General features: G+C 40.5%; 1 protein-coding gene across 3 annotated transcripts in view; it reads right to left on the reverse strand.

The window, feature by feature from the left end:
* The window catches only part of banp (BTG3 associated nuclear protein), a 35,667-nt gene that overhangs the window by 12,960 nt on the left and 3,365 nt on the right, over positions 1-19,342 (reverse strand). For all 3 annotated transcript variants that reach the window (XM_053426515.1, XM_053426516.1, XM_053426518.1), the window contains 5 exons: positions 17,839-18,078; positions 16,168-16,326; positions 13,399-13,517; positions 12,142-12,213; positions 9,834-9,878 (listed from right to left, as the gene is read on the reverse strand). In XM_053426515.1, coding sequence (XP_053282490.1) covers positions 9,834-9,878; positions 12,142-12,213; positions 13,399-13,517; positions 16,168-16,326; positions 17,839-18,078 — 635 coding nt within the window. The remainder of the gene's footprint in view (positions 1-9,833; positions 9,879-12,141; positions 12,214-13,398; positions 13,518-16,167; positions 16,327-17,838; positions 18,079-19,342) is intronic.

Genomic DNA, 19,342 nt, shown 5'->3' on the forward strand with positions numbered 1-19,342 from the left:
ATTGTTGTAAACGTCAACCTAACGAAGTATCACACTGCACAAAATACCCATGTCTTAATCTAGCTATGAATCAGAATCTACAAACGCACGTTGATAGAGGCCAAGACATTTCTTAAATCAAATGTCATTTTCCTGACACAACATCTCATTCTGTTTTCAATTTCTGGTACGAGACATTAAATATGAAAAAAACAAATAAAAAAGCATTGGAAACGACATGTTGGTGATAAATTAAAGGAAAACCAACATAAAGCGTCTCTGTAAGGTGTTGGACCACTCTGTACTGCCAGAACAACTTCAGCACATCTCGCCAGTAACTCTCTGGATATGCTCTGGAAGGATGGACCATCATCTTCCAAAACATATTCCCTCATTATGGTGTTTTATTGAAGGTGGTGATGGAGAGTAATGTTGAACACGTCAGTCTAACATCTCTCACGGGATGTTCAGTTGGGTTGAGATCTGGTGACTGTGGTTGCAGCATGTGATTCACATCATTTTCATACTCACCAAACTCAGCGAACCTTCAAATCTATCACATATCATCTAATCTGCCAAATGCATTCACTGCTGCTTCACCTGTTCATTTGCCAGCATTAGTAAAAGAGAGAAAACAAAATGTTCTGATGACTATCAAGCAACATCCATCTCAACATCTGCCTTGTCCTTTCTCTGGATCATTATTCGTTTAATGGTCACATCCATCTAAGTTCAGGAGATTGGTGGGTCTGAAGACATCATAATCATTTTTTACTAGTTGTGTTGGTAAATTTTACAAAACACCAGTTGGTTGCAGTGTAACTCATGGAAGTTGTTTGCTATCTTTCTCATTCCTACAAGTTTTATTGTTCCCCCACTACTAGTTGCGCTGCCTTTTTTCCCATACCACAAAACGTTGACTATACTGTGCAGGCCAAGGGTCATTTAAAAGACTGATGAGTGATCTAGTTGTGTTAATCAAGTTCTTCTATGCTTTTTACGATTATAACTTTTATGTGTGTTAAATACCTTGATCAAGATGTTTGCATAAATCGAGCCCCGCCTTAACCTGGTTTTAATCAGGCCTGGGTCTATGTCCATTCACTCATTATTGCTTGTACTGTCCCTGTTAGTATCCTGATAGAGTTCAAACTGATGGATGATGGAAGCACTGAAGGTCTGGGTCTGATGACTAGGCCTGTGCTGCGGGTGAGTCACACTGAAATGCATCTAAAACATCTGGTCTCTCTTACTCACTCAGACTGCGACCCTGGGCTCTGCCCAAAAAGACAAAGAACGCCACTGGGGGGGGGGGGGGGGGGGGGGGGTACCCTCCTCTGCACCGCTGCAGAAGGCTGAGCTAGAAACAGACACACACCCACACCTACAGTAAACTAAGGATTCCCCAATCTGCAGGTATTTATCTCCAAGCCATGATGACACAGGGACACAAAGCAGACCACTAGTCCTTTGAAACCGGATCCACCACTGGAACTCTAAATCCTTGACTGCTTACATGCATTCCACATATAATAAACATTGGTCATAAAACATCTTATTTGTATCTTTTCGTTTCATTCTGACCCTCCCAAAGTTCTGTGAATCACAGGAATCTGCACAAACCTTTTGCACAATTCGCAAGCGGAGAGAAGAGGACAACCGAGCGAGTCCGGCAGGAGGCCAGCAGATTGATTCCAGCACGAATCACACCCTGATTGTGTGCGCTTCACTTTACATGTCATTCAAGCATCTGTTTTTCATATAAAAAAGCCAAATACAAGAGATACTGTCCTAGAACGCCAGATGTTTACCAATGCTTACTGACAGCAGGCATCAAAAGGAGGTGACGTCTCTGGCACAAGCACACACAACTGTAATAACGTAAACATTTACAGTATAACATACCAAGTTCACAGTTCAAAATGCTGAATTATGCATTCCTTCTTCATCTGTGCTTTCATTGTCTCATTTTCCCCGTCTGACCATCTTTTTCTTATTCTGCACAACAGCAATTCATCTATATGTCCCTCTGGCTCACCGCACCACGACTCCATGACACGTACAGCCTCTGCTTTTCCTGGTCCTGGACTGGTTGTGTGTTTACAGGTTCTAGCAGCACGGCCAGAGGGACCAGAGCCGAGCTGGACTCTGCTCCGTGACCCAGTTCCCACATTGAACATTAGCAATGCCGCTTGGGAGGGAGGATCCACCAGATGCACCGTAACATGTGCAGAGAGGAAGGGATGACAGCAATTCAGCCAGGGAGGGAGAGAGGTGAGGGAACATGTTCATACTCGTGATGATCCCATATTAAGCCCCCTGATGGGCAGCATTTGGGTCCATCATCAGTTGATGGCAGTATGTGTAAATATGGTTTATAGACCTATGTGAGTGACTCAAGATTGATTTAAAGACATCTTTTGAAACAGTGGATTGGCCGCTCCTCTGTAAGTTGTATTCCTGTATTTACCACAACAACTCTCTGGTATGTTTTTATGTGGCACCTGGTGCCGTGCTTTGTTTAGCGGAGTCTGTTTTTGTTCGATTTATGGCTCGACTGGTGTCAGTTTCCAATCATGAATGGGGCAAAACATCTATTCCAGACGGTCTCCCTTTTAGGCATTCCTCTCACCATGTTTTTTTCTTTCTCCCCTCCTCCTCATCAGTCACTCCTTTCATCTTCCAATCCTCCATTTGGTCTGCATCAGAGCAGGGTAAGATCACAGCCCAGTGGGAGAAGGGCACTAGATAAGAGGCTATGACAGACAGCGAGGGCAGTAAAGTAGTTATTTTATAGTTTCATGGGTTTTCCTTCTCTTCTGTCCGCATGACAATGTTTTTATAGGCCACCACCACAGAACTTTGTTCAGAATTTCTGCTGACACATGTGTTCTCAGATCAGGGCACAGAGCAGCACAAAAGTGGATACACAAACATCTGCCACCAGAAAATACACAAATTCAATGGGCACAGGAGGGGTTAGACAAAAAAACTAGGGCTGTGAAATGATTAAAATTTTTAATCAAATTAATCACAGGTTTCTATGGATTAATCATGATTAATCACATTACCGATTTTTTCGGAATATTTTTGTGAAAACAAGATTTATGACATTTAACTTTTCTTTTGTGCTGCAACTCATCAGTTCTTCAGCAGTTATCATTGCTTTTCCATATGGAACATTAATATAATCTTCATCCTAAACAGAATTCGGGCTCCTTAGCCATTGTGTGGTTGAATAAAACTTTTTTTTTTTAATTAAACAGAAATTATTTGAGCTTCTTAGCCATAGGATGGTTGACATTTTTTATATTTTTTGTCACACAACCATTAACCACACCATGATACAATCTAATGCCTCTAAAGGCCCTCTTAGCTACTCGGTCTTTAGCCAGTTGGTGAGGCAAACTAACTTGTTCAAATTCTCTGACAGTAAAGCTGACCGCTTCTTTTGCACAATGTGTCCGGCGAGTGAGTCTGGTTTGGCGCATTCCACTTGAACGCCCCTCGCCCAACACATGCTTCGCGTTGCGGTGGTTAGGCGGGTATGGCTACGGTGAAACGATAACGTCTTCTCGCAGAGTGTGCATATCACCTTGGTTTTACTGAATGTTCGATCTTTGTTTTTTTGGAACACGATCTTCCCGTCCAGAAGGTCCTCAGGTCCATCAGAATTATCCATGTTGTTTGTTTGTTTGAATGGCAGCTGCCGTCTGACTGCATTAGAGCAGCAACTAGTGCAGAGGCGGCGGAATTGGAAGGTCCTTCTGCGCATGCGTTAAATGCGTTAAAAAAAAAAACGAATTAATCCTGTAATTTAATCATAACGCGTTAACGCGTTATTTTTCACAGCTCTAAAAAAAACACAAAAGGTAAATAGTTACATGTGTGTACCACACTGTTCTAAGGCTGCAACAACTAACTATTTGTTTTCATCTATTCGTCTATCAATAAATTTTTTGTTTAGTTGATCGGTCAAATGATTATTTATTTCAATTAATCTATCAAAAATGTTTTGCTTTGCCTCTTCCTGAGGAAAAAAAGATACTAATTAAAAATCTGTGACATAGTTTAACTGTTAATAAAGTGATGAATTTTTTTTACTAATATTATTATCAATTGAAATAAAGAATCATGTTTTTGTTGTTCAAGAATAAGTCCTTTACATCTACAATGGGAGTGGATCCTCTGACCCAAGGTCGACCATATTGCCCAAACGTTTTTCACCGCAGCCCAGAATGGACTAACCAAACATGAGCTATAAACAGGGCATTTCACATTTCTCCATTACCTGATGTCACCTCATGATCTCCGTTTGCATGGGAGGGGAGGCTGAGGGACATTCAGATATTTGCAATACACACATTCGCCACAAGCTGCCACCGACTCCTTCACACTGAATATATATAATGTTCCCCTGCTATAGATTCATGTCAACAATATAAACACACAAGTGTGGGTATTAATGCATTTAACACAAATCAACATATTTATGTAAACAATGTAATAGATCATACAAAATGCGTCATTCCAGCCTTACACCGCTCTGCTCACTACATGCAGTAAATCTCCTGTGGCTTCACAGGGGATGACGGGGCGACAGATGACAGAAAGACGAGTCAGTCTGCAGCCCTCTCAATATGTTAAAGCTCCCGGTCTCCTCAACAACAAAGACACCTCAATTTATTATCTCAGTAAAGCTGGACCCCGGGTTTGACCCCTCATCTATTAACAAAGCCCCAAACACTCTCACTCATCTCTTGCTGAACACAGAACCTTGTTTAAATTCAATCTGGAGCTTAATGGTCACCAAAGAATTTGCAGTACTAGTTAACTCACTGGACAGCGCAAGGTACTCAAACAAAGACACATGATATATGACTGACGAGCTGCGAGTGGAAAATAGTGAAAATATCCTGTTCTTCCTTCAACAAGTGATCACAGATATAATTTGCTGATCATTTGATCACAAAGGAAAAAACATCTATGGTGTCACCAGTGCAGGACTCATCTTCCTGAAAATTCACTACAATACATATCAACATCCCCCAAAAAATTCCTATCATAATACAAACAAGATACACCACGGATTTTATGGAGAAAAAAAAACGCACTTCTGACAACATAGGCAGGATGAAACTGGCCTGTGGAGAAAATGATGTGGCATGAGTAGCAGCCTCATAAACAGAAACAACTAGCCAAACTAGACTGGTGAAAACTAGCTAGGGGTAGTCAGTGAAGTCTGTTGATAATTAAACAACAGTTTTGAAAAGGGGTCTGACAATATGTGATTTATTTCAAACAATCAAACAAATAGATTGATTAGGCATGCACACAAGTAATTCAAAGATCTATTACCCATGGCTATCCCCAGTGTAGGGTAAAAGAGCAGAGGGAATCACCAAACTGCCTCCAGAATATCTCCATACTGACAATCTGTGTCCAGTATGTTGCTTCTTGTGACATATCCGACATGACAATTTCGCAATTTGCTGGGATGTGATAGTACCAGACCACCTCAGGATGTGCATCTGATAATACCTTCAAATGTGACAATGCTGCACAAAGTCAAAAACTAAGGACGTTCCAGACAAACAAGTACAACATGTGCAACAACTAAAAGGGGAAAAACAAGAGTGCAAAAACATCTGTGTGAAGCTGTTAAACCTTACAGCCTGAGAGTGCCACAACTTTTCTTTATTCGTGTAGCGGATCTGAACACAGCCAAGGTTCAACCAGAGAGTGTAAACATCTGACAGTTAATGTGACCTGAAGTGATTGGAGGCAGCAGGTGGCCTTTAAAAGACAGGTGTAGTCAGGGAAGACGAAAAGCAGCGAGTGTCAGATAGGGATGAGAAGATAACTGCCCCAGAGAAAAGCAAGGGAAGAGAGATAGAGTCCTTCTGTGATGAACTGCGTGGGCTAGGCTTACACTAACATAGCCTCTGCAATATATTGCCAGATTACAAAAACATTGACATCATCCAAAGCCTATTTGATCTAGGCCTCTGTGTAAACACACAAATTAAGACATGCATATAAGCACACATCAGATTTAAATGTGATCTGTATTGTCTTTGTCTGAGGTCCTTCACAAATTGAGGTCCAAGATACACTACACCAATCAAGATAAATATGCAATATGTCATTTGTATGAAACCATATCTGGTCTAAGAGATTTATCTCATTCAATGAAACGCTATCACTAATGTCTTACTTGTTTGGGTCCTGTTTCTCTTCAGTGTCCATGTTCTTTCTGGGATTCAGCAGATTTAAGAGCTGACCTGGGATCCCCATGACCTCTGCTCCAGGAGAATGTAAGAATAATGTGTACAACTGCATCTGTGTGTGTGAAAGGCTCGACCCGCAACACCAGAGTTAAAAAATAAGTCACTGCATGTTAGTTTTGGCAGCGCACTTGTATCATTTTACAGACTTAATCAAAGTATGTGCGCAAAGAAAGGAAAAATAAAAACAGCTTTTTATTGGACTAAGCTCCCAGACACTGCCAAGGGAATTGAGGCTTTTGTGCTGTTTTCAGTTCTCGCATCCTGCAACGCTTTAGTGTCTATTTGCAAGTAAGAAATAACTATAAGTATTCCACACTGCAGTTTCAAATGGTGCATGTTGTTATGCATGTTGTTTATGGTATAACATATATGCCATAGAACAGCTTAATCAGATAAAGCTGTCTGAAATCGGCAGAAACACTTTGTGTACTCTGAACTGGAGATGTCTGTTGTTGTGTAAAATCTAAACCAAACTTTGGCCAAAACTTGTTCTAAGATCCAAGAGAGAGACGGAGGAATGCTGCTGTCAGGATTGACAAGTGGGTCATTTGAGGACACGGGCACACATGTGTGTGCATGACTGTGTGAGAGGGAGAAGAAGCAGCATGAGGATGTGTACCTCAGTCAACCGAAAACACTTGGAGCCAGCCAGCCAATAAAACAATATAAACAACAAAAGAAAACCCCCACATAAAGCACATCCATTCACACATCACAAGCGAGCATGCACACAGATAACCAATCGCGTCTTGAAACTATCAGTGAATTGGATGATTGGGATCTTAATCGGACAATAAAATTAAGAAAAGAGCAGCCGAAAGCACATGGTTGCAGTTGGTGGGTGGCTCGTAAATCCTGCTGCACTCCACATTTTGACATATGACCGTGCATAGAATGATTGCCTTCATTTTCAAATGTCGTTTTAGGGGTCCAGTAATTCCCTACAAAGCAATGTTATTGTCAACACTTTACGACTTATTGCAGTGGAACAAAGTTCGGTAAAACTTGACTCAAAAACAAATCGGTTGCTACTTAAATTACACTTTTAGCCATCTTCAGTCTCTTCACTGGCATAATATCACTGGAAAAATCTCCTCCGTCTTATTCCCCCTTCATTTCGTGCCAGAAACGTCTGAATTATGAGGAGGGCGCATGAGTGAGCCAACAAAGTGGCAAATACAAGTCAAAGTCTGAATCCAAAGCTACGGACTCTATTTTTGACTATTTTTACTACAAAACTTGGAAGTATGTATAAATGTGGTCTTCAAAACACACTGGGCTGCATTGGTGGAGGCATCCGGTTTAAGGCGCTGGTGAGATAATGAAATGGGATCCAGTATGGCTGATTAGAAAAAAAATGTTTCCATGAGTCTGGAAGCTTATCAGAGGCTAAAACACTGCAAACTGGTGCCGAACACTGACAGGGAAAGTTTTACAACTCAGGAAAGTTACCATAGCGCCAATTTTATCTTCTGTTGGGATGATCATAAGATAAACAACAGAATTACGCCATTAATGTTAAAAGGTAATGTACCAGGAACGTGTGGTTTACATGGCACCAGGTGCAACATATTACAACCTGAATGCATGAGGGGATTTATCATAGTGCTGTTGATTGTTTGAACAGTGCCTAAGTGCAAAAACCTTGAGTCAGATGATTAACGTACCACTGTTGTTTGAAAGCTAAATGCAAATGTTTGTAATGAGGTTTAGTTACTTTTGGAAGGGTTAAGCCAAATATATTGTCCTAACAAATTAATTTGATTAAGCAAACAATAATAATCTTTAGCAACGACCTCAACAGCAAAGGACAAAAAAACACTCTACAGGCTGTTATATAGAAGCCTTTGTCGTAACAATGACACAATTAGTTTAATCAGCAGATGTGTGATGAGTTAAATAAGTGTCATATTCTGAGCTTGTAAAATGATGGTCACCAACAATTTCACAGTTGTCAGTTCTTTATCACCTCTTCTATTTACATATAAAATGTATAATACAAAATAAAGTTTCTGGCACTATTTCTTAAATGAGTTTGGAACCTATTTTACACGTACAAATTACATGCAACTGCAAACTGTGGATATATTGTGAACATCATTTTTGAGGCTCAAAATATGAATGACCTCTGTTTGACTCCTAATAGTCAGAGTTTAAGGACTTCCCTGACTAAAGCCTAACTTTGAGACACATATTGAGGTGGAAGGACTCAATACGCAGGTTTGTGTATTTGTATTTGTGTATTGTGCTGCGAGGGCTGAGGCCATGAATGTTTCTATCTGGTATATCATTATTATATACAAGTGCCTGATGGAGTGTGGTGAAACACAAATACAGCAAATAACTGTATGCTAAATGTTCTAAGTAATCTGCCACTGAGAAATACTCATGACATTTGTTTGGATACATCTGTCTCTTGTACATATTAATAACACTTCATTGAAGCTGAATACTAAATCGTCTTTGCAGGAACAACATTATGGAATTCAGCTTGACAGTAAGCTTCGTATTAGAGCAGGGCAATAGTGGGTTCATGGTTTTGGGAAACAGGAAGTCGGGGCTGATTAAAAGTGATTAGTTTAGGCCAACTGGTACGAGTCCAACTGACCATATTATCATAACATCTGTCTCTTTATTTTGACTTTATACCCTCTGACTTTATAAATCTGAAAACCCCATAACTATTAGACTTCAGACTTCCTGGCAGCTACATATAAGTATTACAGAGTTATTCTTTGAGATGATAACTGACGGATGCATTTGGGGAAAAGATTTTACAGACCTATGAGTGAAATTTAGATGATCAGTGAATCCTGAGGTCAAAACGGAAATATCTCCAGTCAAATACCAAATTATTAGATTACTTACATGATATTTTCTTCACTAAACAGTCATTTTACATAAAAATATTCCATGCTCACACTCAAGGGTCACTGCCCCCCTCACAGTGAGCCAGTACAACAGAGGATGTGACGGTGACGTGACCATACAAGAAGTCGACAGCTTCCCTACCCTGAATGGCAGAAACATTCAGCATCTGCCAGATGCAGTCGCATGAAAAAGCAAACACTGGCATAGTTTGAACTGTTGAGCAAATAAATCCTTTTAGAAACCACTGCTGAAATGAACGAAGAGTGCCAAAGCTACAGTGACACCTCAAGTGAGATGATTGAAATCCTGGTACTGAAACATTAATATGTGCTTGTGATTTGGAGTTGTGTGTAATGCTTTATGACTGATGATTGGACTAGTGAGGTACTTGGTGCCATTATGAGATAATATAGATGCCTGTCTTTGTTTCTTCATGTCTGCGGAATCAGAGGAACAAAGAGACTGCTCATACATCCCAGAGGGTTTACGACAACGGGAAACATGAATCACTTGTGGAAGATATGAGGAGGAATGCATTAGGCTGACCAAAGTCCTTTCTCTAACACCAAAACCAGACATATACACAAATTCTGTCATCCAGTCTGTGTTAGCAATGAATTTGCAGAAAAGTATGGAAAGATGCCAATATGAGTACTAAAACTTTTATTGAGTTCACTAGAAATGTGTTCTTACCTGTCCATCCTGTCCAACATGTACCTGGTGGATCTGGAGGTTTCCCTACAACAGAGAAATAACAAGTCATGACTTCATACTGCTGATACACACAATTATTTAGCAATTAAACTACCAAAGGGATTGAAGCCATGCATTAGATCTAAAGTGTGCCCCTCCCTCACAATGCGCACAGTGTGCTGCAAGACAGGGTCAATATCTGAGAGTTTGTTGAACTGTTTCGACAGGGGTATGCAGGGTTTGGCAGAAGTGTGCTCACACATTATGACATAAGGAAGAGAAGTGGATGCAGTGTCCTTGTATTTACATCTGTTTTGCAATTTCTGGCTGCACAGAGACTTCTAGCTAAACAAAAACAGACGGACATTTGCACAGACACAAGCCCATCACAGTCTCGTTAAGATGCAATGACCATCATAAAGAACTCTGAACATGTGCAGTGACATTTACACGGTCAGATGAGGATATCCTCGAAGCCATGCTCAGTCAACCCCATATCTCAGCTGTTTTCTTGCTAATTGTAATTTCATTTATATATGAAGCACCGACTGCGCTGCCATATGGCCCAAGAGCGGTGTAATCTCTCAAACAGCTCATTTCCTTTTCAAGCACCCTAAAACCCATGTCTGTGATGAAAGAGGCCCGTTCCTAATGAAAACATATTCTGCGAGTGGCAGTTGGAGAAGTGGGATTTGGTTGCTAAGCTTTGAACTCCAAAAAACAAACAATATCATGCAATGGGAAGGAGAGAGGAGAAAAAAATATCTGGACTCAGCCACAAAGAGCAGGAAAAGCTTAAGGGATTTTCTGCCTCCAATTCACTCGCTCTCTCACTCAATTGTGCATTTGTCCCTCTGAGCAACTTTTAGCACAACTGAAGAGGAAATGAGAAAAACACTTGGTAAAGGTATCACTTGCATCTGTATAATATTCAAGTTGTCATGCATGTGTGGCATCTATCATGTGATACATGTGATTATGTGTGTGTGTGTGTGTGTGTACGTGTTCTGTACACAGGCTGGCGCCTTGAAATAAACCTCTCTCCCACATCCTCTAAATCGTTAACAATAATGCTGACATGGAAATTCCTCTTCAGCAGTTGGTTTGGTTTGGAATTCGATTCTGATTTCAACTGGCAGAACAACACTTAGTGTGCAGGCAGAGATGTCTGGTGAGGGGACACGAGACATCTGGGCATTACATATAAACAAAAGTTATAACCTCATGCGTAAGCAGACGGATATATAAACAGTAAGAAGCTCTACAACAAACATCTGCTGATGACTTTAATGTTGTTAGGTATGGCTCGGGTGCATTCACTGGGACCGATATTGGCACACGGATATACACAAGGCTCAAAGGGCACATAAATATTTCAGTGAATTTAACCTAATTTATTTGACGGATTAGAAAAATAACTTTGATCCGTGTGACTCTTTTTAAAGGTTGACTAGCTTACAGTCTACAGCATGTGAGTTGTGCAATTACAATATGTTCAGTGATTGGGAAAAGGCAATAGCTATTACACAGAACATAACGTTATAAATGGTAAAGTGGTAAATTAAAAACTGTGTTTTAGTATAAGAGCTGTATTTCATACTAGTGATGACGATGTGTGACATCGCCACAGTGTGTGTGTAGGAATAGAGGCCGTGCCAATAGTTTTCAGTTTACAAGTTACTTGCCTTCCACAGCTTGCCAACAAAAAAGATACACAAAAGTATCTTGCCAAAAGAGAAAGGTTAGCAATGGTGATCGAACACATCATCACATCATGCCCATGCCCTTATTTCTGTTGTGGAGCGTAGACCTCTTTCAAGTAGGTGTGTCGAGTCTTAATAAACATTGTGATATATCCTTGCAATATATATATCCCGCAAATTTATCAAATATATAACCTCAGGTATTGAGGACATCATATTACTGCATAAAAATTGAATAACATTATGACTTTGATCCATGTATTTTTCATGTAAATAAATCCATCCAAGTTATAAAACCTCTAATTCATTGTCAAAAAATAGTTTTATTGAGAAATTAAATAATAAACATGAAAAACATTTAGATTTCATGTTGATGAAATTCAAAGCCACGATTTATAGCCAAAAATAATCACAGCCCAAATTTTCTTCAGAGCAAACCACTTCTACCTCAAACATGAGTTAACTGTTTTATTTTGTCTGGAGACAATTTCCCCTGAGTGGCTGAGAAACGTTATACAACAGGAAGAATGACTGAAGACAAGGAGTGGTTTGTTGTTTCTCTTTTCTCTTTCTCCCTCTCACACAAACACAGACACACATCTTACCTCACTGTCCTGTGTGATCTGCACCTCCTCTCCCTGTGGCACCTGAGCAATGTGCAACTGACCCTGTGGAATCTGAAAGAGACGGATGGAGCATGAGAGACAGAAAGGAGCTGGAACAATAACAAAAACATGATCAATGAATGACTATGTAATTTGTAATGGCGTTTGTTTCCTTTATCATAAGTACTGTTTTCATCTATCAAAACTATTATACAATTATATAATTATGTTTGAAGCGGTGACTCATTCCCGGTAAGTTTGCTTTATTTCCTCTGCTGTATTAACAACTCTTATAAATGTCATCCTCATGTGCAGTTCATCTGTAGTTACTGCACACTGAGCTCCCTCTAGTCCACCTTCTGCCTTCCTTTTCTCCCCATCTGTCCGCCCTCTATCTTTTACGCCTGCTCCTTCCTTTATCAGATGAGACACTTATCATCACTGCCTCCAAAAACATGCATCATGCAGCAACCTACTAACATCAGAAATACTCAACACTGTAAATTATGTGGAGCTCACATTTCATAGTGTATGCACCATTGAGTCCAGGTGCAGAGCAGAAATTGCTCCTCTAATGTTCTCAAAGTAGAACAAGGCTGTTATAATCAGGGCTTTTTTTTGTTAGACACAAGCACTTGTAACTCAAGGACAAGATGATCTAATTCACTTTCCTCGTGGAAAAAACCCAAATAACAAACTTCCCACACCCTCTGTATTTATCACGAAGAGCTGGAACACACGACAAAGAGACAAGTTGCTCTCATTCAACCAATGAGTGATACATTAATTAAAACTCTGAATACATTTCATCAATTTCACACACACAGTGCAAGATATCTTAAGATCTACTGCAGGTCACAGAGGTTAAGTTGTAAATTCCACTCTTGTTCCTCACAATTAGATATTTTGGGTCTAATCCCTTCCTCTTCGTCAGCCCACATATGATGCAGTTGTGGGCTTGTGAACTTTGACCACAGCGGTTGTACAAGGTCATTTAGTCCCAGAGCATTTACCACTCCTTCGTTGACATAAGCTGTACTACATAACTGCAGAGTGTGTCACATAAACATTACAGAATGTGGTGGGAGGCATGATCTGTCCCCAAACACTACATATCCTGCTCAACGGATCACTTATATGACAGCAGCCACAGAAAGGGACATGGACATCTGTATCTATTTGTTGTGTTTACTTGCACAATGAATATTTGCTTATGGATTCAGAGGAAAAATAAGGGATGAAATGTCTGATACTCACCACTTGAACTTGTCCATCCTCGCCAATACGGTGGAACTGGACCTGCTGATTGGCCAGTGTGTAGTGCAAGGTTTGCTGGGTGGCAGCGTCGATCTGGGTTTCTTCTGCGATGCCTCCCTCTGGTTAGGAGGACAAGAAGAGTTGTCACTGATGCGGTCAAGTGTACAGTGGAAGTAGGTCAGGAATACTGTGCAAGTGATTGCAGCATACATCATAACGAGAATGAGGTCTCTGAAGACGCAGACGCAGGCAGACACACAATCCCACACACACCCACGCATGATCACGCACGAGGACTCAGTAACCTCATATTAAAAAAAAACTGGCTGATTACTAGGCCATCTGCTGGATGACAATGTGTTTATACTTCATCCAACGCCTAAACACACAACAAGAACTCCTCAGCTAAGCATCCAAAAACACTCATGGTCTAGCTGTCAAGCACAAACTACAGGCCTCAGTCTAAACACTCGCTATCAGACAAGTGGTCTGAAAACTCCTGCATGGATTCGTCACAACATCCTCCTCAGCATGCCGGTGACATCCAGACACCATGTCAACAGTCAGCGATGGCACAGCACTCAGCGACAGCGGCATTTACACCACAGGCCGTTAAATTACACCCTCTGCTCTGACTTCAAAAGAGGGGGGCAATAAAAAGACCATTTGGGAAAAGTGAGGACTGAAGGGATTTGAGATAATTTCTTGTAACAGACCATGCAACGGTTATCATTGCTGAGATTTGGCTGTAAATTATATATATCATACAGTTCATATCACATGCACCTCAATCCTTCTGTTTTGAGTTATGTTTCTTTGAAAAGTAGGGCTGTCTCCCATCTTTCATTATTACAGCTATGCACTGTTTTATGGAAATAATCCTCAGTTCTTTTGTTTGCCAGATGAGGACACAGGACACAGGTGGCTTGTAGAGACTTTAGTTTTGGCCAGAGCCCTACTGGCTGGTTCACTGGTAAATAATGCTTTTCAAAGCAGAATAATCGCTTCTTTCTGGCCACTTAACATGTAATCTGGAATGAATGGTTGTGTAGAGTGTGTCTTTGCATGTTTGTGCATGCACCATCTGAACTCGTATTTGTGTTGTACACGCCGGGGTGTGTGGCCCCGAGAAGGCAGGATCTAACTAGTGTGTGTTCACAGGATATTTGGGTTTCCCCTGCAGTCTAACTTTTCCCTGGTCAGAGGTGAGAGGTGATGGCTCACAGGGAGGGAGGGACAGCAAGCATTGTGTGCAGATTACAACCATCTGCAGAAATACACACTGTCAAGAGTTCCCACTCTCTTCTAGAGATCATTTTTCAGGACTTTTCTCAGGGCATTTTCAGTGAGGATCTAGCTGGCAGGACAGACAGACTTATGTTCCTCTCTGTGAAATTGAGTGATTTAAAAAACGTGCAGTCTATGGCTTTAATTTAGCTAGGAAATCATCTCTTTAAGGCTTAAAAATTATGATAAATTTGTTATACTAGTACAACCTTCACTAATTCACTAATATTTTCTCTGAACTTACCATTTAAACGTTACTGGGAGCAATCTGAAGACAACTTTTGTCAGAATCATAATAGAGCTCTGGCAGGTACAGTTGAGAAGCCGATACGACTTGAGTGAAGACGTCCTCCAAGTTTGCAGAAAATAAACACTTGCATCCATTTCTTTTCTGATTTGTTGAACACTGGTTTAACTTCACAGATCAAGGTTGAAAAGAATCTGAAATTCATTTGATGACGGCACAAAGATAATACGTTTCAACACTCTAAGCCAACTGATGTCACACACTGCTCCACTAGAACCAATAGAAACTGAAAACCAGTGGTGGCGTCACTGGCCTGTAAGCAAAGGAAAAGGAAAGCAGATGTCTCTCTTTCTGAGATCCCAATGCTGTGCACCTTCCTTGATTATAAAAACAACCAGAGAAACGTAGCAACGTTATCTGTTGGTTTCCTCAGACCACAGATAAATGTTAATGTGCTCACTCCCACAGCATTTCACAAGGAACATGTCAGAAAGGTCCAAAGACTTCTTCAATTCAAAGATTCAGACTGCTTCAACAAGTTGGAATTCCCACCAGTCATATATACCATTACCATGTGAGGACATAATGCATGACTCTTTGTGTTGCTTGTAATATTTACTTATTCGGATCTGAATAAATGGGACGATTCAGGAATTCTATTTCACTTTCTCGGCAGCCATATTTCCTTCTTCATGCTGTTTTTTAAAATATTTTTGTGATAAAGATGTTACGGTAAATGTTGTCCTGGACCAAATGTAAAACTAGGCTTTGTTATGGAAAGTTACTTTAAAAACAATCTTCACATAAGTCATTATGAGTTCAACATGTCTCTCTCTGTCTCTCTCTCTCTGTTGCTGTCCGTTTTGTCTTTCTTTGATGACATAAAGTGATAATCTGAAATCATACACACTAGTTTGAAGTAAATAAGTTGTCCTTAGTGGACATGTTAATTACTCAAAGGCACAAATAAACAACTCAAGTCATCACTGTTCAGTGTCACACAGGATGTAAACATGAAGTTGCAATTATGTATTTTTCTTGTGGTTATTGTGTTCACAACAAAATATCTGCACACAGACACCACCACATCGCAGTTAGCACGTTCCATGTTTGTGGGATACAGAATACCGATCTAGGGAGGTCTCACAGAGTATTTCTAAATAAACTAAATCTTCTTCTCAGCAAAACAGTGGAATACCTGCTTTACAGCTGGCTGTGAAGAGTCTGTACTTTACCTGTGACTGAACCGCGAGGTGTGCGTTTGGAGAAGCTCTTGACCGCTAGACTCTGGCCGCGCTGCTTGCGTCTCCAGGCTGTGCGACACTTTGAGTCAATGCTTTGCTTGATACGGTACCAGTCTGACTCAGTGATGCCAAATTTGTGGAACAAGTGACCTGTGGGTTCATGGAAAGGTCAAAGGTCATTAAATAGTGTATGATTGGTGAGCTGGTGTTGATATGTCCCAAAGCTGTCTCCTTTTCAGGCTTTCAACATGTTCTTTTTTCTTCAGATTTAGATTCCTGATTGGTTATCAGCTCATTTAATCTATATATGTATAATGTTGATTATCAGTATCAGAAATGTTTTACCCACTAGTGTCAGTATCAGCTGGGCTATAGAATGGATGTATTCTTAAACTGAAGAACATAAAAACTATATGTATAAAAACTGAAGAAAACATTGTCCTCTTTTCCACAGTCCACAGTCCACACCCTTTAAACAAGTAGTGTTAACTGGGCCTGAGTGTGTCTCATCCCTCCCTCCGTATAGATATATGCAGAGGAGATTGGATGCAGCTGCATTTGGTGGCTGTCTACCTCGGTGTTATGAAGTGTTTAAAGAGGGTGAGTCGCTTGACAGCTCATTTCTACATAAATGAACAACGCAGCAACAGCCCCAGGGTAGAAATGAGATAGATGTGGAGCTGATGCATATCTGTGCATAGTCGGATTGCATTGTATGGCAGCCCTTACACACCTGATGGGCCCTGTACAGGCAGGCATGGCAGATGCTCCTTAATTCCTTTTCCCTTTTTTAAGCAGGCAGAATGAGTCATCCAAAAGTCACCTGGCACTGCTCCAGCCTCAGAATTCTTCTATGTCAGGTCTAATTTGAATGTAACTACACACACCCATACTGCTGACAGGAAATACTGATAACCAGGAATACAAATGTTTGTATATCCCGTACAGGGGGCACGAGATAAACTATTTTGCATAGGCTACAGCATAGCCTACATCTCTTTAAAATGCAATATGAGCCCTATAAATATATATCACAAGAGAAACTTCACAAATATCCATCTGTCTACCATCACAACCTTTGAGTCTGCTTAATCAGGAATCAAAGAGTTCAGTGAATTGAGGCTGACTCCATTAGGATCTTTCTAACAGACATGTGTTCGTCATTTAGAGTCTGGTATGTTATAAAATGTGTTGCACATTAATGCTTGTGTGCAATGATGAATGCATGTTGTTACAACCCGCCTTGGGAATACACACTGCAGTCTATTTCTGTGTTTAATTCAGTGCCGCTTTGTAATGGAGCGGGGGGGATGAGATGTGGGAAGGTCTCGGAGAGTTCATTTATCACTACAAGGGGGCAAAGCATTAAACTCCGACTGAGTGATATTTATTAGTACAATTTGAATTATGAGGAAATCTTATAATAATCGTGAGATAAAATTCTGTCAGTAGACACCGCCTTGACAGATACTGGTGGGTCATTTTGCCAATAAAGTGAACAAAGAATGATTTAGCTCTGAGAGGATCTGCCAGTGCTGGCAGCTGGTTCATGAGAGACACTTTTTGTAAACTTATCATGCAATAATGTTTTCACAAAGTGAAGCATTTGGCATGAAATGTATGCACTTGTCAATGGACAGATATTATGATGGCAGGACTCACAGCGAATGCCATAGATCATGAGCGGGTCCAGCTGCTTCTTGCCATGTTTGCCCTGCCCAGAGAGATTTGACATGGCCTGGACCTCCCGATGGAACAGGTAGTCCAACAGCGTCAGAGCCATTTTCTCTGCTGTGCGGCAGTTTGTGCTGATATGGAGCATATCAGCTGCAGACACCGGTGAACGAACTCGCGTCTCTGGGTTGTTCTCATCACCCAGCCAGGTGCCCTCTGGATAGTCATCTAGAGAGCAGGAGGAGGAACAGTTACAGCTACAAAGCTCTATCAGCACACCTGCAGTTGGTTCATAGGCGAAGAACTGGGGTAGTGTGTAAATGCCACCCGCCATTTTTTCACTGTAGAAAAGCTAAATATAACCACTCTATGGTATGTATAGATTCAGGGATAACTACACTGGTACAGTCACTGAGATCCTGTAATCTGCACTGTACAATACAATAGCACACCCATGTGGCAGTAAGAGCAAACTACATAGATTATGGCCAAACACATGCAGAATATGTGGTTTAGCTGTTTTCTCACTGCAATTGTTTAAGGTTAAGACCGCCACACAAAGACACAAACACAGCATTAGAGACACTGCTCGGTCCAGCACATGGTAGTAAATAATGCTGACTACTCTTATTTTGTCATGGTAACCCAAAGCTGCAAACAAATAAACAAAATAATGTTCTCCCTTTCAAGGAAATCAAGATCTTAATCAGTCCACTGAAAATAACCCAACCATCAAGGACTGCAAATAAAACTTTTTACAAATGTTAAACTACAGAAAATGATCATTATTATATTATTCATCAATACAGTCTAACACAGAACATGACACATTATAACAGTTTGCTTTTTCATTAAATACAGGGACCATGTGAAAGAGTCACATTCTGACTCACTGTAGAAATGTGGCCCCCTAAAGAAATCATTAATCGTTCTCTCCACCAGGAGGAGATATGATATTTAATTCATTCATTTTAGTATTTAATTGGCTTGGGTGTTCTAACTTGTTTGTCTGCTGTTGGCCCAGGTATGTTTCATATGCCAGCAGCCGAGACTCCAAGTAACCATTAGCCAGGTGACTCTGATGGATGACCTGATGAATTCAATCTAAAATGGTCAGACTTTCACAGTTTCAGTCTCTTATCACTCAAAGCAGGGAACGGATCTAGTGGTTTGGGAGCTCCTGGAAAACTACCCCACCGTAAAAGTCTATAATAGTGATTTGGACTTGTTAGCTTTATCTTTTGCTGTAAAAACAATACACACAAGACTGAATCATACCAGAAAAAAAGCACCGTTAAGAGTACCATTAAAGAATTAGATCGATATGCAGTTCTGAAAAAATAGAGCAGTATAGATAAGCCCTCCCTGCTTGTCTGAAACATAGGAAATATTGTTATTATAATCCATCTTAAAGAAATCAAGGGGTATACGTCACGTGCATATGTGGCAGTTATCAACTCCTCCTCCAGTGTTGTTTCATACACAAAAGTGA

This window comes from Pleuronectes platessa, chromosome 7, assembly GCF_947347685.1.
Source record: "Pleuronectes platessa chromosome 7, fPlePla1.1, whole genome shotgun sequence".
In the NCBI taxonomy this organism is placed as follows: Eukaryota; Metazoa; Chordata; class Actinopteri; order Pleuronectiformes; family Pleuronectidae; genus Pleuronectes; species Pleuronectes platessa.